We start from the raw sequence: 21,836 nt of genomic DNA, 5'->3' as shown, positions 1-21,836 counted from the left end.
TGTCAAAGGGCATGTTGTGAACTGGCTGTTGGACCTCTGGCTTGAAGCCGGAACACCGAAGAATGGCATGCCATTGCAAGAGGACACTGGTGTTGATCCCTCCGGCTGCTGTCTCTGCTGCATTGAGGGCACACCGGGTAAAGTTATTTGTAATAATTTGGTCCTCTGAGACAATTGTTTGTCCCCTTTTATGGTGCCCGTCAGGGAGGTATTACTGCAATTTTCTCATTTCATCCTAATGTGCCTTATCGTAATGGGCCAAATGGCTTGAGGATTAGCTTGAGGATTTGCAATGCACCAATGATTTGTGGCCTGCACCGCCACCCTCTATCCTCCAGCATCAATTTGTTTACTCTCCTATTCTGGGGAGGACAATCCCCTGTGGCTTGACTATTAGCCTGTTTGCAGGCCGTAGTGGCCACTATAGAATCAGATGTGGTGTAATCATCCTAGAATGTACAGGTTCCTTAATCATATCTTCCTAATGTCTGAGCATACCAGGGAGCATAGAAAAAAAATGCATGCCCTTGTGTGGAGGAGAGAGCATTGATTAAGAAATCCTGCTCTATGGGATCCTTGCGAATCTCTATGTGGTGGAATCCTTCTGCCCTAGAAACTACCTGTTGGTAGGAGGTAGTGTCCCCTGGAGGAAAGGGGCGAGCAGGGTAAAGATTTGGGTTGCTATGTGTAATGGGACCAGGATCATAAGCATCCCATGGATCTCTGTGATCGAGGGATGACCTAACCCTCTAGTGTAAAATTGTGGTGACCCTTGAGGAGTGTAATCCCCTTGCATAGGTAGTGGAGGTGGAGAGTGGGGCATGGAAGGAGGTGAAGGTGGTGAAGATGGTGGAGGAGGAGGAGCAGGTGGAGATAGAGGAGGAGGTGGTAGTCCTTTGTCCTCTTCCTCTTAGGGACAGGAACGTCCAGGTTCTCCTCAAAAGTCAATTTCCTCTTAAGAAGCACAGGAAGTTGTAGCTACGATTCGGTCTGCACATTATTGAATATGAAATTTGAGCTGTCCAGCATACATCTTTAGGAATTGGCTGAATAGTAGAAGGGCTGGTGGAAGATTGGCCCGAGCCCCTGGTCTCCAAAGATTTTGTCTCTGAAGGTTTTGGTTCCTAATGTTTGTGCTTCATAATCTTGGTCAGCGCCGATATCAAAGCAGACAGCGGCCGGGTCAGTGCTGAGATTTGAATCAATACCAGAACTAGATCTCTGTCCGAGATGGTGGAGGTCAATGCCTAGGCAGAGGTCTTATCCATTATGGCTTTGTTTTGGTGCAGAGCTGGAGGAGGGATCTCCAAAACCGTCTTTCAGTACTGACTATGACCAGATGGTAGTGGTGGACTGGCTACCTCTATAATACGCTTTCGCGCCTTCTGAGTCGGTTTCTGTGGGAAACCTGGGGCTACAGTACTCACACACTGGGCAGAAGAATGTGTTTTGCTCTCAATGTTGTACTCCACATCAGGGAACCATTTCTGTAGATGGCAGAGCCACATGAAAGGTCGGCATGAGGCGGGCTCTAATACCCTGAGGGTTGATTAGTTAAAGCCCGAACCGAGGAAAAACATAAGGAGTGGTAAGATAGGAAAGCACAATTGAATACAATACCACTGGAACAGAAAAGAGAGATTGAAAACCCAACCAAATGGAGTCAAAAAGACAGAAGTCCGAACCAGATGGCAGAGAGGAAACAATCTAACAAAGGAGTTGATGCCCATGCGCAATATCACTTAGAGGAGTAGTCACTCGGTCTTGTGACACAAAACACTTCTTAGAAAAAAACAACTTGAACCACTCCAGACCTAACATTAGATAGCAGGAGTATGCAGAGCTTGTGTAGTTAAAGCCACACATGCCATTAAACACTTTGGGCCAAATTTAAGAAAAGTGGTGCTGCATACAATGCAGCACCACTTTTCTTGTGCACATTAGCACCCCCTAAGGTCACCATGTGTGCACCAAAATTAACATATGGCTCACTATGGCGATAGTCAGGGAACTAGCCTCAACATTTTTTATGCTAGTTTGGCAGGATTAGCACCAAAAATGTTGATGCTAATCCTTCAAACCGCATTGAGGCCCATTGAAAACAATGGTGTGCCTCCTTTTAATGCCTGCTCTGTGGAGGTGTTAAAAGTGCTGCTAAAAATGGTGCAAAGAAATCTTTTAGATTTCATTGCACCAGTTTTGCAGCCCCCCCCTAATGGGGGAATGCGCCCTTGCATACATTATGCCTGACGTAGGTATAATGTGGCGCAAGGGTTACAAAGTGGCTCAATGCATGCGTTGCACCACTTTGTGAATATGGCATGATGTTTTTGCCATAATATTGCCACATTGGAGTTACAAAAATTATGCTAATGTGGGGATTTATGGAGCCAATACCTTCTCAAATTCAGGCCTTTGTTCCTTGGGTTAGCTTATTTTCCAAACATCAAATTTTATAGTAGCCCATGCCCAATTTGTTGTTACTGAATTGAAGCAAGAAATGTATTCATAATATCTGTTTGGGCTCTGAGTTTGTCTACAGCCTGAATGAGGTGTGTGAAAGTGGAAACTCGCCTCAAGATGATGTCATTTACACAGTGTGTGCTCCTCTATTATTATAGTTCGTTCCATCTATAAGAGTCAGTGGCAACCAGGCAATCCTTATGGCGAAATATGCTGCTGTCCTTGGAACCTCAGGAGCCAAATACTGCTTGAGCTCACTGACGTGACAGGTAGTTTCTTTATAAGCTTTTCGAGAAGAGGGAGGTTAAACAGATAAGGATTACTCTACATAGATGTGTCTCAGTCAATAATTTAAATACCCAGGTAGAGTTATGCATTTGTTGTTTTTGTAATATATTTGTAGTCAGTGGGGAACAGAGTACTATAACCACTGAAGTGTGCTGTGAAATAGAAAGTTGCAGGGGTATCACAAGACATCAATGTGCCACTATAGTTTGCTTTTCTGTCTTTTCATGTATATTGTAGGAAAGTAGCCCTTTTCTAGACTTGTTACCCCAACTTTTTGCCTGTTTGTCAGTGTGTTTAACTGTTTGTCAGTATGTTTGACTGTGACTATTGGGATCCTGCTAACCAGGACCCCATTGATTATGCTCTCTCCTATAAACATGGTTGCTGGAACTGTATTTCATCCCATAATTGGCACACTGGTGCATCATTATAAGTCCCGACTGTATGGTACCTAGGTACCCAGGGCATTGGAGTACCAGGGGATCCCTATGGTCTGCAGCATATCTTTTGCCACCCATAGGGCGCCCATGCAAAGTGTCTGCAGGCCTGCCATTGCAGCCTGCGTGAAAAGGTGCAAGCACCCTTTCACAGCCATTTTACACTGCACCAGGTCACTTATAAGTTACCCCTATGGCAGGCCTTCAACCAGAGGGCAGGGTGCAAAGTACCTGTGTGTGAGGGCATCCCTGCACTAGCAGAGGTGCCCCCATGAACTCCGGGCCCATTTCCCCAGACTTATGGAGTGCAGGTTGCCATTTTATGCGGGTATTGGACATAGGTCAATACCTAAGTCCAGCTACATAATGGTAACAAACATGTTGGAATCATACCCCAGTGCTTTTGCAAGCATTGGTTGTATGATCCAATGCACTCTGGGGGCTCCTTAGATGATCCCCAGTATTGCCATTACAACCTTCTGAGATTTTCCAGTTAGCCCCAGCTGCTACCACCTCACAGCATCTCAAGCCCAGGAAGTCAGAACAAAGCATTTCCTTTGGGAGAGGGGTGTTACACCCTCTCCCTTTGGAAATAGGTGTTACAGGCTTGGGAGGGGTGGCCTCCCCAAGCCACTGGTAAAGTTTTGAAGGACACACTTCGTTCCCTCCTTGCATAAACCAGTCTACACCGGCTCAGGGACCCCCAGTCCCTGCTCTGGTACGAAACTGGACAAAGGAAAAGGGAGTGACCAATCACCTGTCCATCACCACCCCAGGGGTGGTGCTCCGCACTCCTCCAGAGGGTCCCTGGGTTTTGCCATCTTGGAAATAAGGTTGGCAGGGAACTCTGGGAGCATCTGAGTGGCCAGTGCTGGTAGGTGACGTTAGAGCCCCCTCCTGATAGGTGGTCACCCAGCTAGGTGACCAATCCCCCTTTCAGGGCTAATTAGGGTCTCTCTCTTGGGTGGTTCCTCAGATTCGGCTTGCAAGACTCCAGCAGGTTCCTCTGCAGGCCCTACTTTGACTTCTGGCTGAAGAAACTGTATCCAGATGCTCCAGGACCCTACAAGCTGCAACAAAGAAGCAAGACTCTGCCTGGAACATTGTATTTCCGGCTCCTGCCTGCAACTGCAGCATTTTTGTGCCCGTGCATCCTCTGAAGACAGCCCATCGACAGTCTGCACAGAAAAGAAGAAGGAATCTCCCTTGGGGTGAAGAGCTGCATGGATCCTGCAACACGGGAGGTGGGCTTAAGTGGTCCTGATGGTCCTCTCTTCCAACTGTCCAACCTTGGTGGAGGTAAGCCCTTGCCTTCCCATGCAGGACAGTATTCCCATCTACATCGCCACTTGCAGCTGCCAAGGCACCCATTCTTGCGATACACAGCTTCCCGAGTGGTTCTCCTGCAGCGTGGGATCCCTTATCGAGGTGCTGCATGGGCTCCTTCTTCGACTTCTGTGTCCCCATCCTGTGAGCCTCCTGTGGGTGCTGCCTCTGCCTCTGTGGGCTCCCTGAGTTGCTGAGAGTCCCCTCTAACTCCCCCTCCTGGGTAGAGTCCTCCTGGGCCCTCCTGGTCCCTGGCAGCACCACTTTCCACCAACCATGAGTTTTGCGTGTACCAAGGCTTGCAGGTGGAATCCGAAGACGCAAACCTGACTGCAATCCTTCTTCCTGCATGGGACATCACTTGTATCCTTCAGGTTCTCGACTCCATCTTTTGGAGTGCAGCAGTGACTCTTCAACCTCACCATCGACTTTCTTGCACCTTCAGTCTGGTGGGTAGGGGCTCTTGCCCTTCCTGAACTCTGATTTGCTTCTTGGACTTGGTCCCCTTCTTCCACAGGTCATCTTGTCCAGAAATCCACTGTTGGTGTCTTGCAGTCTGTTCTAGTCTTTGCATTCTTCTTCTTTTCTTCCAAGTGGGTGTTCTGTGGAAACTTCAGTGATTTACTCCTGCTTTCCTGGTCGCTGGGGGGTGTTGTGGTACTTACCTTTGGGCTTTCCAGTACTCCCAGCTCCCCTCTGCACACTCCATTACCTAGGTGGGGGACTGACATTCGCATTCCATTTTTTTAGTATATGGCTTGTCCTCCCCCATGCCCATTGATTTTCTCTTTATTGCACTGTTTTCAAACTGTTTTATGCCTATTTCTGCATTCTAGTGTACATAATTTGTGTATTACTTACCTCCTGAGGGGGAATAACCTCTATGGTATTTTTGGTATTCATGTCACCAAAATAAAGTACCTTTATTTTTGTAACACTGAATGTATTCTTTCACGTCTGTGAGCACTAAGTGTGACTACAGTGGTATTGCATGAGCTTTGCATGTTCCTAGATAAGCCTGGCTTCTTGACACTGCCTACACTACTCCGATAAAGGGATACTTCAACATGTTATAAGGTGTAAGTACCATAGGTACCCACTGCACACAAGGCTAGCTTCCTACATATATTATTTGTCAATCGAGGGATTTATCCCAAATCTAGCATCTTCTTCACAAACAAATGAATGCAGATTTGTAGAGCACAGCAGCTACCCAAAACTAATGTGTCATTGTGCTGCAAGAGTCTGGTAAAGGCACAGACTTTATAGAGAACTGACTTTACATAAGAGAACATGTGACATCTTCCAAACCCCATAAATAACTAAGGGCCAGATGTAGCAAAAAGAAAATTTGCGAGTGGAGAAGTGTGGCTCAATGGTTAGAGCGGCAGACCCTGAAGCAGAGATCTGGCTCAAGACCAGGGTTCAAGTCCTGCTTCGGCAGGTCTTGGGCTCAAATCCCCTTGACCAGATAATTCTCGCCTCGGTGCCTAATCTAATTCATGGGTCCCACTCTGCAACTCTGGGCAGTAGCTTGCTTAATCTCCACAACAGCGCTTGGATGCCTGGCTTCACCCTGGGGGTGCTCAGGAGTGGGCGCCTCACAGGGAAAAGCCAGGAGGGGTTCCATAGTGGTATGAGTACAGCGCCTTGAGACCCTAACGGGTGAGTAGTGCGCTATACAAGTGCTAATTTACATTTTTACAAATTGCGAGTCCATGCGACTCGCAATTTGCAACTCGCAAATTGGTATGCAGTACGGTGTCTCAGACACCGTCTGCGAGTCGCTATGGGGTCGCAATGACCCACCTCATTAATATTAATGAGGTGGGTCGCAAATTGCGGCCCCATAGCGATTCTAGGCACTCGCAAACATGGAGGCCTGCTGTCGTCAGCAGACCTCCATGTTCGTGACTGCTTTCTCAATAAAGCAGTTTTTTTTTTTTAAGTGTAGCCCGTTTTCCTTAAAGGAAAACGAGCTGCACTTAAAAAAAAAACGAAACCTTTCGTTTCGGTATTTTTTCAGGGCAGGTAGTGGTCCCTTGGACCACTACCTGCCCTGAAAAAATAGTATTGGGTCCATTGGCAAAGGGGAAGGCGTCCCATGGGGACTCCTTCCAATTTGCGAGTGGGTTACCATCCACTTGAAGTGGATGGTAACTGCGACACCCTTTGCGACCGCATATGCCGTCGCAAATGGTATTGCATGCCACTCCGAATAGCAAATAGGAAGGGAACACCCCTTCCTATTTGCGATTCTGAAATGCATATTGTGAGTCGGTTCCGACTCGCAATATGCATTTCTGCATAGCAAAGAGGCATTTGTGCCTCGCAAACGGCGATTTTCGCCGTTTGCGACGCGCAAATCCTTTACTACATCTGGCCCTAAGTCCTTCCTCGCTGCCCTGTCATGCATTCTCTGCTTGTCTCTGAGTTCAAGTGAGAATCCCATGGGCCTCCTTTAGAGGTGGGCAGTATGTGGACTTCAACTGTCAAAAGTCTGTGGAGGTTTTGTTGATTCTCATCGTGCAATTAACTCCTCGTGTATCATGTAGAGGATGTCTTCCCAGTGGCCAACCCCCTGTTTTCAAGTTGAGGTTATATATCCTCTCTTTAGGTGTCTGTTCGTCTCTAGGGCAGTGATTCTTAACCTGTGGTATGCAGATCCCTGGGTGTTCCCGATACCATTTCACAGGGTCACAGGGTCTGCTACAATTCTATTCAATTTTGCAAGACTTATAAAGTGCATGGCTATCAGGAGTCTTCCCAGCTCTAGACCCAAAACAGCACTAGCCGCTCTGCAATCGAATGGGGGGGGGGGGGGGGTAACTCAAGAACAAGCAAGTTTTCAGGGTCTTTCTGAAAGGAAGTTCTCGGTCCGGTCAGTGTAATTCAAGTGGTAAAGAGTTCCATTGTTTGGAAAAAAAATTAATATTAGATGATTAATAAAGTATATGTACATAAATAATGAAAACTGAAACATTTGAAATGATCTGTCAATGTGAAGGATTTTGAAAATGGAGACTAAAAATTAAATTGGTAGCCGTATCGTGACTCATGGGGGATACGCTAACACACACAATTAATCTAGTATGGAGGTGGCCTCAGTTAAAGCACTGCTATATGCCAACAAAAAGAAAGAATGTATGTAGATGAAAAAAGACTAAATGATATGCAAGCATTCAGAAAAGTACTTAATCTTAATCTTTGAGAAATAAAACAATGTTTTGGGAGTTTCAACCTTCCCATAAAAATTAAAAAGTTGATTTGTACATGGTTTTGTCTATGAATTTAATACAATATTTCAAAATGTGTCTATTTTTTGATGTATGCTTGTTTCTGCTTTTTTGGTTTTGAGATTCAAATCATAGAAATTGCTGTTTGTTGTGTTTAGTGATAGGAGTCATATGCTGAAGTCCTCTCTTCTCTGGTGGAAGAATTGTATATATGTATGTCTTCACATTTGCATTGTGCAAACCTAGAGAGAGAGCAACAGAGTGCTTTAGAGTCTATAAAGGAGCATTTGCATCTAGATTTCTTATGTGCCATTCCTGGGGTGAACATGGTTTGTGCTTGCCTGAGAAGTGAGGAGTTATAGCAGCTGTTGTCCCTTCGTGGGATTTTATATTTGGAATGCCTTGTGCAGTATTTTACAGATTCGGCATTGTACTGTCTTGGTGTTCTATATCGCTGCCCAGATATTCAGTGTTATGATGTCTGGGTGTTCAATATGGCTGTACAGAGGTACAGTGTAGTGATGACTGCATATCCTAAGCCACAGTGCAGATATAAAATGTCATGAGGCTTACCCATGTACGGACGTACAGTGTTGCAAAGCCTCAATGTGCAACATCTCTGAGCAGCTTTGCACTGTTTTGATGCCTGAGTTCTCTATATCAGTGTACAAATGGGGAATGCTGTGATGCCTGAGTGCTCTGTACCCATGTACAGAAGTACAGTTTGTGATGCCTGAGGGCTCTGTAATAATGTACAGATGTACAGTTTGTGAAGCCTGAGTGCTCTGTACCCATGTACAGATGTGTCTTTTGTGATGCCTGAGTGCTCTGTACCCATGTGCAGATGTAGTTTGTGATGTCTGAGTGCTCTGTCACCATGTTAAGATGTACAGGTTGTGATGTCTGAGTGCTCTGTAACCATGTTAAGATGTACAGTTTGTGATGCCTCAGTGCTCTGACACATGAACAGATGTGCAGTGTTGTGATGCCTGTGTGCTCTGTAACCATGAATAGATGTACAGTTTGCAATGCCTGAGTGCTTTGTACCCGTGTACAGATGTATAGTTTGTGATGCCTGAGTGCGCTGTAACTATGTACAATTTGTGAATCCTGAGTGTTCTGTACCCATGTACAGATGTACAGTTTATGATGTCTGAGTGCTCTGTAACCATGTACAGATGAACAGTGGAATGATGCCAGAGTGTTCTGTAGCCATGTACAGATGAACAGTGGAATGATGCCAGAGTGTTGTGTAGCCATGTACAGATGGACAGTGGAATGATGCCAGAGTGTTCTGTAGCCATGTACAGATGAACAGTGGACAGTGGAATGATGCCAGAGTGTTGTGTAGCCATGTACAGATGAACAGTGGAATGATGCCAGAGTGTTCTGTAGCCATGTACAGATGAACAGGTTGTGATGCCTGAGTGCTCTTCTTTAACCATGTAAGATAGACAGTTTGTGATGCCTGATTCTCTGTAACCACGAACAGATGCACAGTTTGAGATGCCTGAGAGCTCTGTAACTATGTACAGATGTGCAGTTTGTGATGCCTGAGTGCTCTGTACCCATGTGCAGATGTAGTTTGTGATGCCTGTGTTCACTGTATACATGCACAGATGTAGTTTGTGAAGCCTGAGTGTTCTGTACCCATATACAGATATACAATGTTGTGATGCCTGAGAGCTCTGTAACTATGTACAGATGTGCAGTGTTGTGATGTCTGAGTTAGCTATGTCACTGTGCAGATTTGCTGTTATGATGTGCCAGTTCTCTATGTCACTGTACAGATTTGCAGTGTTGTGATGTCTGATTTACCTATGTCCCTGTACAGATTTGCACTGTGTTGTGATGTCTGATTTACCTATGTCCCTGCACAGATTTGCAGTGTCGCGATGCCTGAGTGCCCTATGTCACTGTACAGATGTGCTGTCTCGTGATATAGGAGTTTGCTATTTCACTGCAAAGATTTGCAGTGTTATGAGGTCTGAGTTCTCTATGTCACTGTACAAATTTGCAGTGTTACAATTTCAGAGTGTTCTATGTCACTGTACAGATTTGAAGTGTTGTGTAGTCTGAGTTTTCAATGTCAATGTACAGATGTGGTGTGTTGTGATGCCTGAGTTCTCCATGTCACCATACAGACGTGCTGCGTTGTGATGTCTGAGTTTGCTATGTCACTGTAAAGATTTGCAGTGTTGTAATGTCTGAGTTCCCTATTTCACTGTACAGATATGCTGTGTTGTGATGTCTGAGTTCGCTACGTCACTGTAAATATTTTGCAGTGTTCTGAGGTCTGAGTTATCTTTGTCACTGTACATATTTTCAGTGTTGTGATTTCAAAGTTCTCTGTGTCACTGTACAGACTTGCAGTGTTGAGTTTTGTCTGATTTCCCTCTCATTGTACAGATGTGCTGTGTTTTGCCTGAGTTATCCATGTCACTGTACAGATTTGCAATGTTGCCATATCTCAGCTCTGTATGTCACTGTATAAATATGAAGTGTTGTGATGTCTTAGGACCAGATGTACGAAGCATTTTTCAAGTCGCAAAGGGTGAATCGGGCCGTTTGCGACTTGAAAAATGCAATTTGGAATGTACAAAGCCCAAACTGCGATTCAGTAACTTGTTACCGAATCGCAATTTGGGTTTTGCGATTCAGTATTAGGGAGGGGCGTGACAAGGGTGACCCTTCCTCATACCGGATCCAGACGGTATGTATGATTGTTCACAAAACAATCGCAGTTAGCACCAGTTTCAAACTGGTGCTAACCCATTTGCAAACAGGAAGGGGTCCCCATGGGACACCTTCTCTTTTGTGAATGGGAGCAAAAATATTTTTTCAGAGCAGGCAGTGGTCCCTTTAAGGAAAACTGGCTGCATTTAATAAAAACTGCTTTATTTGAAAGCAGTCACAGACATGGTGTTCTGTTGTCTCCAGCAGGCCACCATCCCTGTGAGGGTAGCCATTCCGAATGCAGTCGCAAATAGCGACCTTCCTCATGAATATTCATGAGGTAGGTCATTTGCGACCCCATTGAGAATCGGAAACAGTGTCATTGACACTGTTGTACATCAGGTTTTGCAAGTCGCAAAAGCTGAATTTCATACATGTGGCCCTTAGTTCTCTATGTCACCATACAGATGTGCTGTGTTGCGATGTCTGAGTTTGCTATGACACTGTACGGATTTGCAGTGTTGCGATGTCTGAGTTCACTATGTCACTGTACAGATTTTAAGTGTTGGGATGTCTGAGTTCTCTATTTAACTGTACAGATGTGCTGTGTTCTGATGTCTGAGTTGGCTATGACACTGTAAAGATTTGCTATGTTGTGAGGTCTGAGTCCTCAGTCACTGTACGGATTTGCAGTGTTGTGATGTCTGAGTTCTCTATGTCATTGTACAGATTTAAAGTGTTACGATGTCTGACTTCTCTATGTTACTGTACAGATGTGTTCTGTTGTGATGTCTGAGTTGGCTATGTCATGGTAAAGATTTGCAGTGTTGTGAGGTCTGAGTTCTCAATGTCACTGTGCAGAATTGCAGTGTTGTGATGTCTGAGTTCTCTATGTCACTGTACAAATTTGCAGTGTCGTGTTTTGCCTGAGTTCTCTATGTCACTGTGTAGATGTGCAGTGTTGTTATGCCTGAGTTTGTGATGTCACTGTGCAAATTTGCAGTGCTGTGATGTCTTGAGTTCTCTGTCACTGTACAGATTTGCAGTGTTGTTACATCTGAGGTCTTTATGTCACTGTACAGATTTGCAGTTTTGTGATGCCTGACTTCTGTATATCACTCAATGAATCAATCAATCAAAAATTGTATAGAGCGCGCTACTCACCCGTGAGGGTCTCAAGGCGCTTGGGGGGGGGTTTGTGGGTGGGTCACTGTTCGAACAACCATGTCTTGAGGTTTCTTCTGAAGAGCAGGAGGTCTTTGGTTTTGCGGAGGTTGGTGGGGAGGGAGTTCAATGTTTTGGGGGCGAGGTATGGGAAGACCCTGCCTCCTGTAGTGGTTCGTTGGAGGTGGGGGACAGTGGCTAGTGCGAGGTCGGCAGAACGGAGGTTGCAGGTGGGGGTGTGGAAGTTCACTCTTTCATTGAGGTAGGTTGGGCCGGTGTTGTGGAGGGATTTGTGTGCGTGGATGAGGATCTTGAAAGTGATTCTCTTGTCTATGGGGAGCCAGTGAAGAGATTTGAGGTGTGGTGAGATTTGTTCGTGGCGGGGGAGGTCCAGGATGAGGCGTGCAGCTGTGTTCTGGATTCTCTGGAGTTTGCGTTTGAGTTTGAGTGTGGTGCTGGCGTAGAGGGCGTTACCGTAGTCTAGCCTGCCGCTGATAAGTGCATGGGTGACTGTCTTCCTGGTCTCTGAGGGAATCCATTTGAAAGATTTTTTCAGTGTACGGAGTGTGTGGAAGCAGGAGGAGGTTACTGCATTGATTTGCTGTGTCATGGAGAGGGAGGGGTCCATGATGATGCCGAGGTTGCGAGCGTGGTTTGCGGGGGTGGGTGCGGGGCCTAGGGCGGTGGGCCACCATGAGTCGTCCCATATGGTTTTGTTGGGGCCGAAGATGATGATTTCGGTTTTGTTGGAGTTAAGCTTGAGGTGGTTTGTTGTCATCCAGGTGGCGGTGTCAAGGAGTGCAGCGTGTAGGTTGGTTTTGGCGGTGGTGGGGTTGCGGGTGAGGGAGAAGATGAGTTGGGTGTCGTCTGCGTAGGAGAGGATGGTGATTCCGTGTGGTCGGAGGATGTTGGTGAGGGGGGTCATGTAAATGTTGAAGAGGGTGGGGCTGAGGGAGGACCCTTTGGGGACTCCGCAGATGATTTTGGTAGCAGTGGAGTGGAAGGGTGGGAGGCGGACTCTCTGGGTCCGGTCGGTGAGGAAGGAGGTGAGCCAGTCTAAGGCTTTGTGACAAATTCCTGTGTTGTGGAGGCGTGTGTGGTGTGTGTGGTGACAGACAGTGTCAAAGGCCGCGGAGAGGTCTAGGAGGATGAGTGTGACGGTCTTGCCCTTGTCGACTCTGGTTCTGATGTCGTCAGTACATGCGATGAGGGCGGTTTCCGTGCAGTGATTCTTGCGAAACCCGGATTGGGAGGGGTCTAGTGTGTCGTTTTCCTCGAGAAAGTGGGATAGGCGGGCGTTGACTAGTTTCTCAGCGTCCTTGGCGGGGAAAGGGAGGAGGGAGATGGGGCGGTAGTAGGAGAGGACTTCTGGGTCGGCTTTGGGCTTTTTTAGGAGAGCAGTGATTTCTGCGTGCTTCCAGGGGTCTGGGTAGGTGGCGGTGTCGAATGAGGAGTTGACTGTGTCACGAAGTATGGGGGCGATGGTTGGGCTGGCTTTGTTGTAGATGCGATGAGGACAGGGGTCGGAGGGGGATCCGGAGTGTATGGAATTCATGGCTTTTTCGGTTTCTTCGTGTGTGGTTGGGGCACAGGTGGTAAGTATGGTGGGGGGGTTCATGAGTGGGGTTTGAGTTGGGCGGGTGAGGGTTGTGTGTGGTGGGTGTGTGTGGTATGAAGCTGTTGTGAATGTCCAGGATTTTGTGGTGGAAGTGGTTGGAGAGGGCGTCACTTAGGGGCTGCGTGTGTGGGGGGTCTATGTTGCTGGCTTTGGGTTTGGATAGCTCTTTAATGATGGTGAAGTGTTCTTTTCTATTTTGGGAGTTGTTGTCAAGGCGTGTCTTGTAGTGTGCTCTTTTAGTGGTGCGTATGAGTTGGTGGTGGGTGCAAATGGAAGTTTTGAGGGTGGAGAAGTTGGATGTAGAGGGTTCTTGTTGCCAGGCTTTCTCCGCTTGGTGGCATTTGTGCTTGGAGTTCGGGGGTGAACCAAGGGGCGTTCTTTATGTTGCGGGTGGCTATGTGTTTTCTGAGGGGGGCTTGTGTGTCAGCGGAGGTAGTGATCCATTTAGAGAGGTTGTGGGTTCTGGTGTTGGGGTCGTTGGTGTGGGGGGAGGTTATGAGCCAGTTGGGAGTTCAGGCGTGGTGTCACAGAAGGCGGGGCGTGGTCCTGGTGGTCTGTAGATTAGTGTACCTCTGAGGGTGGAGTTGTTGTTAATGTGGATTAGGAAGTGCATGTGTTCTGCGCTGTCGATAGTGTCTTGGGAGTTGGTGGTGACTTTAATGGTGTCTTTGTGTAGGATAGTGATGCCACCTCCTGGCTTGTTAAGGCGGTCTTTGCGTTGGAGTTTGTATCCCATGGGGGTGGCAGTGGCTATGTCGGGTTCTGAGGAGTGCTTGGTCCAGGTTTCTGTGAGGAAGACGATGTCAGGTGAGTGTGATGTGATGAGATCCCAGAGTTCTATGGCATGTTTGTGAAGGGAGCGGGTGTTGAGGAGTAGGCAGTTGAGGTGGGTGTGGTGGGTGTTGTTGTTGTGTTGTGCGATGGTGTTGTTGCGGGGTGTGTTCTGGTTGTGAGGTGGTATGCGGTGGGGCTGGTTGGTGGGCGTGGGGGTAGAGCAGGTGTATATTGCGTTGGCGGTTTTGTGTTTGTTGGGGGGGGGGTCGCTGCAGTTGGTGTGGGGTGTGAGGGATGTGGAGCAGGAGAAATGACAGGTGTAGCAGGTGAAGGGGCCATGTGTGTGTGTGGGGATGGAAAGGGTGCAGGTGGGGCGGGGGCCTGGGTTGAGGGAGTGGAGGGTAAGAGGAGAGTAGGGTTGTCTGGGGGGTTTTGGCTGTGGGGATCAGGGGGACTGGTGCTGGGCGCGGTCCAGGTGCGGACTGGCGCAGACGGGCTTGCCTCTGGCGCGCCACAGCGGCCGCCATTAACAAGGTAAGGTGGGAGGGTGGAGCAGCTGGAAGGAGGGAGGGGGCCAATGGGTGTGTGCCGGGAGCGGGGCCACAGGGGAGGCAGCGGCAGGGAGCCGGAGGATCAGAGAAGGAAACGGGCGGGGTAGAAGGGGAGAGAGGTAAGAGATGGGCGCGGGGGCAGCGGGGTCAGTGAGCGCGGAACAGGCTAAGACAACACAATAAACAGTGGGCAAAACAGACTAAGACCACGAATGACGCAGAGTATACAAAGGGCAAACAAAAGGGCAGAGAAAGGCGAGCAGGCTGAGAAAAAAGAATAAAAACTGTGGAGATTTGTAATTTTGTGATGTCTGAGTTATCTATGTCACTGTACAGATTTGCAGTGATGCAATTTCTGAGTTCTCTAAGTCACTGTACAGATGTGCTGTGTTGTGATGCCTGAGTTCTCAATGTCACAGTACAGATCTGAAGTGTTGCGATGTATGAGTTTTCTATGTCACTGTACAGATTTACTGTGTTGCAGTTTCTGAGTTCTCTGTGTCACTGTACAGATTTGAAGTTTTGCGATGTCTGACTTCTCTATATTACTGTACAGATGTGCTATATTGTGATGTCTGAGTTGGATATGTCACTTTAAAGATTTGCACTGTTGTGGGGTCTGAGGTGTAGGAAAGTACCATCTTGCCTGGCATGTTACCCCCATTTTTACTTGTGTGTATGTTTGTTTTTGCCTGTGTCACTGGGATCCTGCTAGCCAGGACCTCAGTGCTCATAACTTGTGCCCTGTATGTGTTCCCTGTGTGGTGCCTAACTGTATCACTGAGGCTCTGCTAACCAGAACCTCAGTGTTAATGCTCTCTCTGCTTTTTAAAATGTCACTGCAGGTTAGTGACCATTTACACCAATTCTGATTGGCACACTGGAACACCCTTATAAATCCCTAGTATATGGTACGTAGGTACCCACGGTATTGGGGTTCCAAGAGATCCCTATGGGCTGCAGCATTTCTTTTCCCACCCATAGGGAGCTCAGACAATTCTTACACAGGACTGCCACTGCAGTCTGAGTGAAATAACGTCCATGTTATTTCACAGCCATTTTACACTGCACTTAAGTAACTTATAAGTCACCTATATGTCTAACCCTCACTTAGTGAAGGTTAGGTGCAAAGTTACTAAGTGTGAGGGCACCCTGGCACTAGCCAAGGTGTCCCCACCTTGTTCAGGGCAATTTCCCCGGACTTTTTGAGTGCGGACACACCATTACATGCGTGAACTACATATAGGTCAATACCTATGTGTAGCTTCACAATGGTAACTCCGAACATGGCAATCTAAGATCATGGAATTGTCCCCCCAAGCCAAATCTGGTATTGGGGTGCCAATCCCATGAATCCCCGGGGCTCCAGCATGGACCCTGGGTACTGCCAAACTAGCTCTCTGGGGTTTTCACTGCAGCTACCGCTGCTGCCAACCCTCAGACAGGTTTCTGCCCTCCTGGGGTCTGGACAGCCCAGTCCCAGGAAGGCAGAACAAAGGATTTCCTCTGGGAGAGGGTGTTACACCCTCTACCTTTGGAAATAGGTGTTAAGGGCTGGGGAGGAGTAGCCTCCCCCAGCCTCTGGAAATGCTTTGATGGGCACAGATGGTGCCCTCGTTGCGTAAGCCAGTCGACACCGGTTCAGGGAGCCCCCAGCCCCTGCTCTGGTGCGAAACTGGACAAAGGAAAGGGGAGTGACACTCCCCTGTCCATCACTACCCCAGGGGTGGTGCCCAGAGCTCCTCCAGTGTGTCCCAGACCTCTGCCATCTTGAATGCAGAGGTGTGAGGGCACAATGGAGACCTCTGAGTGGCCAGTGCCAGCAGGTGACATCAGAGACCCCTCCTGATAGGCTCTTACCTGGTTAGGTAGCCAATTCTCCTCTGAGGGCTATTTAGGGTCTCTCCTGTGGGTTTCTCGTCAGATAACAAATGCAAGTGCTCACCAGAGTTCCTCTGCACTTCTTTCTTCAATTTCTGTCAAGGATCAACCGCTGACTGCTCCAGGACACCTACAAAACCGCAACAAAGCAGCAAGATGCCCACCAGCAACATTTTAGCGCCTAATCCTGACGGCTTTCTCGACTGTTTCCTGGTGGTGCATGCTCTGAGGACTGTCTGCCTTCACCCTGCACTGGAAGCCAAGAAGAAATCTCCTGTGGGTCAACGGAATCTTCCCCCTGCTAACGTAGGCACCAAACTTCTGCATTACCGGTCCTCTAGGTCCCCTCTCATCTTGACGAGCATGGTCCCTGGAACACAGGAGCTGGATCCAAGTGACCCCAACAGTCCAGTGGTCCTTCTGTCCAAATTTGAGGAGGTAAGACCTTGCCTCCCCACGCCAGACAGCAATCCTGTGTACTGTGTGATCTGCAGCTGCTAGGGCTTCTGTGCACTTTTGCAAGACTTCCTTCGTGCACAGCACAGCCCAGGTCCCCAGCACTCCGTCCTGCATTGCCCAACTCGCTGAGTTGGCCTCTGACTTTGTGGGACCCTCTTTTGTTGTGTTGAGATGACCGCCGTGCTCAGATGTCTTGAACGCCTGTTCAAGTGCTTCTGCTGGTGCTACCTGCTTCTGCGTGGGCTCTTTGTGTTACTGAGCACCCCCTCTGTCTCCTCCTCCAAGGGGCGACCGCCTGGTCCTTCCTGGGCCCTGGCAGCACCCATAATCTTTAACCATGACTCTTGCAGCTAGCAAGGCTTGTTTGCGGTCGTTCTGCGTGGAAACAACTCTGCATCCTCCAGCACTTCGTGGGACATCTTCTGACCAAAGGAGAAGTTCCTGGCATCTTCCGTTGTTGCAGAATCTTTGGCTTCTTCCACCCAGAGGCAGCCCCTTTTGCACCTTCATCCGGGGATTAGTGGGCTCCTGCCCCCCCGGACACTTGCGTGACTCTTGGATTTGGTCCCCTTCCTTTGCAGGTCCTAAGCTCCAGGAATCCATCTTCAGGTGCTTTGCAGTCAGTTGCTGTCTTTGCAGAATCCCCTATCTCGACTTTACTGTCTTTCTGAGGTAGTAGGGTAACTTTACTCCTACTTTTCTGGGTCTTGGGGTGGGGTATCTTGGACACCCTTAGTGTTTTCTTACAATGCCAGCGACTCTCTACACACTACACTAGGTCTGGGGTCCATTCGTGATTCGCATTCCACTTTTGGAGTATATGGTTTGTGTTGCCCCTAGGCCTATTGTCTCCTATTGCATTCTATTGTGTACTACAGTGCTTGCACTACTTTTCTAAGTGTTTTACTTACCTGATTTTGGTCTGTGTGTATATTTTGTGTATTTACTTACATCGTAAGGAAGTACATCCTCTGAGATACTTTTGGCATACTGTCACTAAAATAAAGGACCTTTATTATCTGTAACTCTGAGTGTTGTGTTTCTTATGATATAGTGCTATATGATATACGTGGTATAGTAGGAGCTTTGCATGTCTCCTAGTTCAGCCTAAGCTGCTCTGCTATACCTACCTCTATCAGCCTAAGCTGCTCGAACACTACTACTCTACTAATAAGGGATAACTGGACTAGGCACAAGGTGTAAGTACCATCAGGTACCCACTATAAGCCAGGCCAGCCTCCTACATGAGGTCTCTATGTCACTGCAAAGATTTGCATTGTTGTGATGTCTGAGTTTCCTATTTCACTGTACAGATGTGCTGTGTTGTGATGTCTGAGTTCACTATGTCACTGTAAAGATATGCAGTGTTGTAAGTTCTGGATTCTCTGTCACTAGACAAATTTGCTGTGTTGCGATGTCTGAGTTCTCTATGTCACTGTACAGATGTGCTGTGTTGCAATGTCTGAGTTCGCTATGTCACTGTACAGATGCAGTGTTGCGATTTTGGAGTTTTCTGTGTCACTGTACAGATGTGAAGTGTTGCGATGTTGAGTTTTCTATGTTACTGTACAGATGTGCAGTTTTGTGATGTCTGAGTTCTCTATGTCACTGTACAGATTTGCAGTGGTGTGTTTTGCCTGAGTTCTCTGTGTCACTGTACAGGTGTGCTGTGTTGTGATGCCTGAGTTCTCTATGCCACTGTACAGATGTGCTGTGTTGTGTGATGTATGAGTTCTCAATGTCACTGTAAAGATTTGCAATGTTGCAATGCCTGAGTTCCCTAATTCACTGTACAGATGTGCTGTGTTGTGATGGCTGAAGTTGCTATTTCACTGTAAAGATTTGCAATGTTATGTGGTCTGAGTTCTCTATGTCACTGTACAGATTTGCAGTGTTGTGATGTCTGAGTTCTCTGTGTTATTGTACAGATTTGAAGTGTTGAGAATCCTGAGTTCTCTGTATCACTGTATAGATTTGCAGTGTTGGGACCTGTCTCCTGAAGGTCATTATATAAGTACCTACGGACCCACAGTTGGCTCAAGCATAGCTTCCACTCCATCATCATGCTGGCTTCAACTGAGGACAGACAGGCCTTCGATAGGTGTGCTGCCCTCACCCTCACACCGGCCCCTCTCAGCTCTGTAGCAGACATCACATCCCAGGCTTTCTGAGATCATGAGGCAGGAAGAAAACAGCAAATTATGAGCTCTGGGACTTTAGCAGCTGAGAGGTTTTGGTGCAAGAGCTCGGTCAGAGGCATAGTTATCAATAGTGCAGCAGGTGTAGTGGTGCCTGGCCGCAGGGCCTGTGGAGCTCTCTGCACCGCCACCAGAGCTGTTGTTTTAGCTTTAAGTGCAGGTGATGGTAGGGCCATCACTTATATAACTTGAGCTATGGCCGTACCCTGATTGCTACACAGCCGCATGTCATATATTAGAATAACGGCATTTCCTGAGGTCCGTGTTGTTATTCTTCTGTTACAAGTGCTTAGATAGACCCTGCATGCTTGCACAGGCGCTGTGCTTGAGATCTGTGTAGGATATATCTCTTCCTATACATAACATGACGACACCGACGCAGAGAGCTTGCGCTTCCACTTACGTCCAGAGCCAGAGGCCATGACTTTCATGCAGTATTCAGACCTGGGTGGGCAGTCGGTGGGAGTGTTGCAGGCAGCAGTGGTAGACTCTGCCAAGCAGGTGAAACACCTCAAGGAATGTGCTGTAAAACAAACAAAAAGTCAGGTTACCAATTTGTTCCCAGCGCCTCCCCTGACTGTCTTATATTCTGCAGTATGAACACAGGTTTAATGGGTCCAGGCCCATTCCACAGTCCACTGTGTCTCGGGAATAAGAGGGTCACGGAATAGGTGTTGTTGAGGCAAGGTCCGAAGAAGTATCAAGTTGTTTCTTAGGAATGGCTGTGCATGAATGGAAGCACATTCTAGGAGGCACAATGACCTGATTGCTAAGGGCACAATGACCTGTGTGCGAGGGGCACAATGACTTGTGTGCGAGGGGCACAATGACCTGTGTGTTATAAACACAATGACCTGTGTGCTGCCACAGTGACCTGTGTGCTAAGGTCACAATGACCTGTGTGTTAGGAGCACAATGATCTGTGTGCTATGGGCACAATTACCTGTGTTATAAGGGCACAATGACTGTGTGCTAGGGGCACAATGACCTGTGTGCTAAGGGCACAATTACATGTAAGCTAGGGGTGCACTGACATGTCTGCTCAGGGCCCAATGACCTGGGTGCTTAGGGCCCAAGGACCTGTGTGCTAGGAGCCCAATGACCAGTGTGCTAGGGGTCCAATGACTTGTGTGCTAAGGGCACAATGACCTGTGTGCTAGGGGCACCATGACCTGTGTGTTGAGGGCACAAAGACCTGTGTGCTGAGGACACAATGACCTGTATGCTATGGGCACAATGACCTGTGTGTTAAAAACGCTATGACCTGTGCTCTAAGGGCACAATGAATTGTGTGCGAGGGGCGCAATGACCTGTGTGCTGGCGCAATGACCTGTGTGCTAGGGGCACAATGACCTGTGTGCTGAGGGCACAATGACCTGTGTGCTAGGGGTACAATGACAAGTCTGCTCGGGGCACCATGATCTGTTTGCTAAGGGCACAATGACATGCTCTCATGACACAATACACTGTGTGCTAAGTGCACAATAACGTGTGTGCTAAGGGCACAAGGACCCGTGCGCTAGGGCCCCAGTGACCTGTGTGCTAAGGGCACAATGACCTTTGTCCTAAGGGCACAATGACCTGTGTGCTGTTACAATGACCTTTCTGCTAAGCGCACAATGACCCATGTACTAAGGGTACAATGAGCTGTGTGCTCAGGGCACAATGACCTGTCTGCTAGGGGTGCAATGACCTGTGTGCTATGGGACAAATGACATGTGTGCTCAGGGCACAATGACCTTGCACTAGGGCCACAATGACCTGTGTGCTAAAAACACAATGACATGTGTCCTAAAGGCACAATGACGTGAGTGCTAAGGGCACAATGACCTCAGCACTAGGGCCACAATGATCTGTGTCCTCGGGCACAATTACCTGTGTGCTGGGGGCACAATGACTGTGTTCTAGAGGTACAATGAGCTGTGTGCTAATGGCACAATGACCTGTGTGCTGTGAAAAGAACATGTGTGCTAATGGAACAATGACCTGTCTGCGACAGGCACAATTATCTTTGTGTAAGGGGCACAATGGCTTGTCTGCTAAGGGCACAGTGACCTGTGTGCTAGTGGAAAAATGACCAGTGTGCTAGGGGCCAAATGACCTGTGTGCTAAGGGTACAACAACATGTGTGCTAAGGGCCCAAAGACCTGTGTGCTAAGGGCACAATGACCTGTGTGCTAAAGGAGCAATGACGTGTGTGCTAAGGGCGCAATGACCTGTGTCCTCTCACAATGACCTGTGTGCTAGGGACACAATGACCTGTCTATGAGGGGCACAATGACCTGTGTGCGAAGAGTACAATGACCTGTGTGCTAAGGGCACAATGACCGGTGTGCTAGGCGCAAAATGACCTGTGTGCTAGCGGCCAAATGACCTGAGTGCTAGAGGCGCAATGATCTGTGTGCTAGGGGCACAATGACCCGTGTCCTCCGGGCACAGTCACCTGTGTGCCAGGGGAACCATTTGACCTGTGTGCTAGGGGCACCATTGACCTGTGTGCCAAGGGCACAGTGACCTGTATGCTAAAAATACAATGAAATCCATCTTAAGGGCACAATCACCTGTGAGCTGCCACAATGACCTGCGTGCAAAGGGCACAATGACCTGTGTGCTAGGAGCACAATGACTTGTGTGCTAGGAGCACAATGAACTGTGCGCTAAGGGCTCAATGACCTGTGCAATAGGGCCACAATGACTGTGTGCTATAAACCCAATGACCTGTGTGCTAGGGGCACAATTACCTGTGTGATAGGTGCACAATGATC

The 21,836-nt window shown here is 48.0% G+C and overlaps 1 protein-coding gene across 1 annotated transcript in view; it reads right to left on the bottom strand.

Annotated features, from left to right (window-relative positions):
- LOC138283058 (lymphocyte antigen 6E-like) overlaps positions 1 to 21,836 on the bottom strand; it is a 55,282-nt gene that overhangs the window by 8,891 nt on the left and 24,555 nt on the right. The window contains exon 2 of the mRNA XM_069221199.1: positions 19,475 to 19,594. Within this exon, the coding sequence (XP_069077300.1) occupies positions 19,475 to 19,594 (120 nt within the window). The remainder of the gene's footprint in view (positions 1 to 19,474; positions 19,595 to 21,836) is intronic.

This window comes from Pleurodeles waltl, chromosome 2_2, assembly GCF_031143425.1.
Source record: "Pleurodeles waltl isolate 20211129_DDA chromosome 2_2, aPleWal1.hap1.20221129, whole genome shotgun sequence".
NCBI classification, from domain to species: Eukaryota; Metazoa; Chordata; class Amphibia; order Caudata; family Salamandridae; genus Pleurodeles; species Pleurodeles waltl.
Note: the sequence above shows the minus strand (reverse complement) of the source record. Positions and strands in the feature narration are given on the sequence as shown.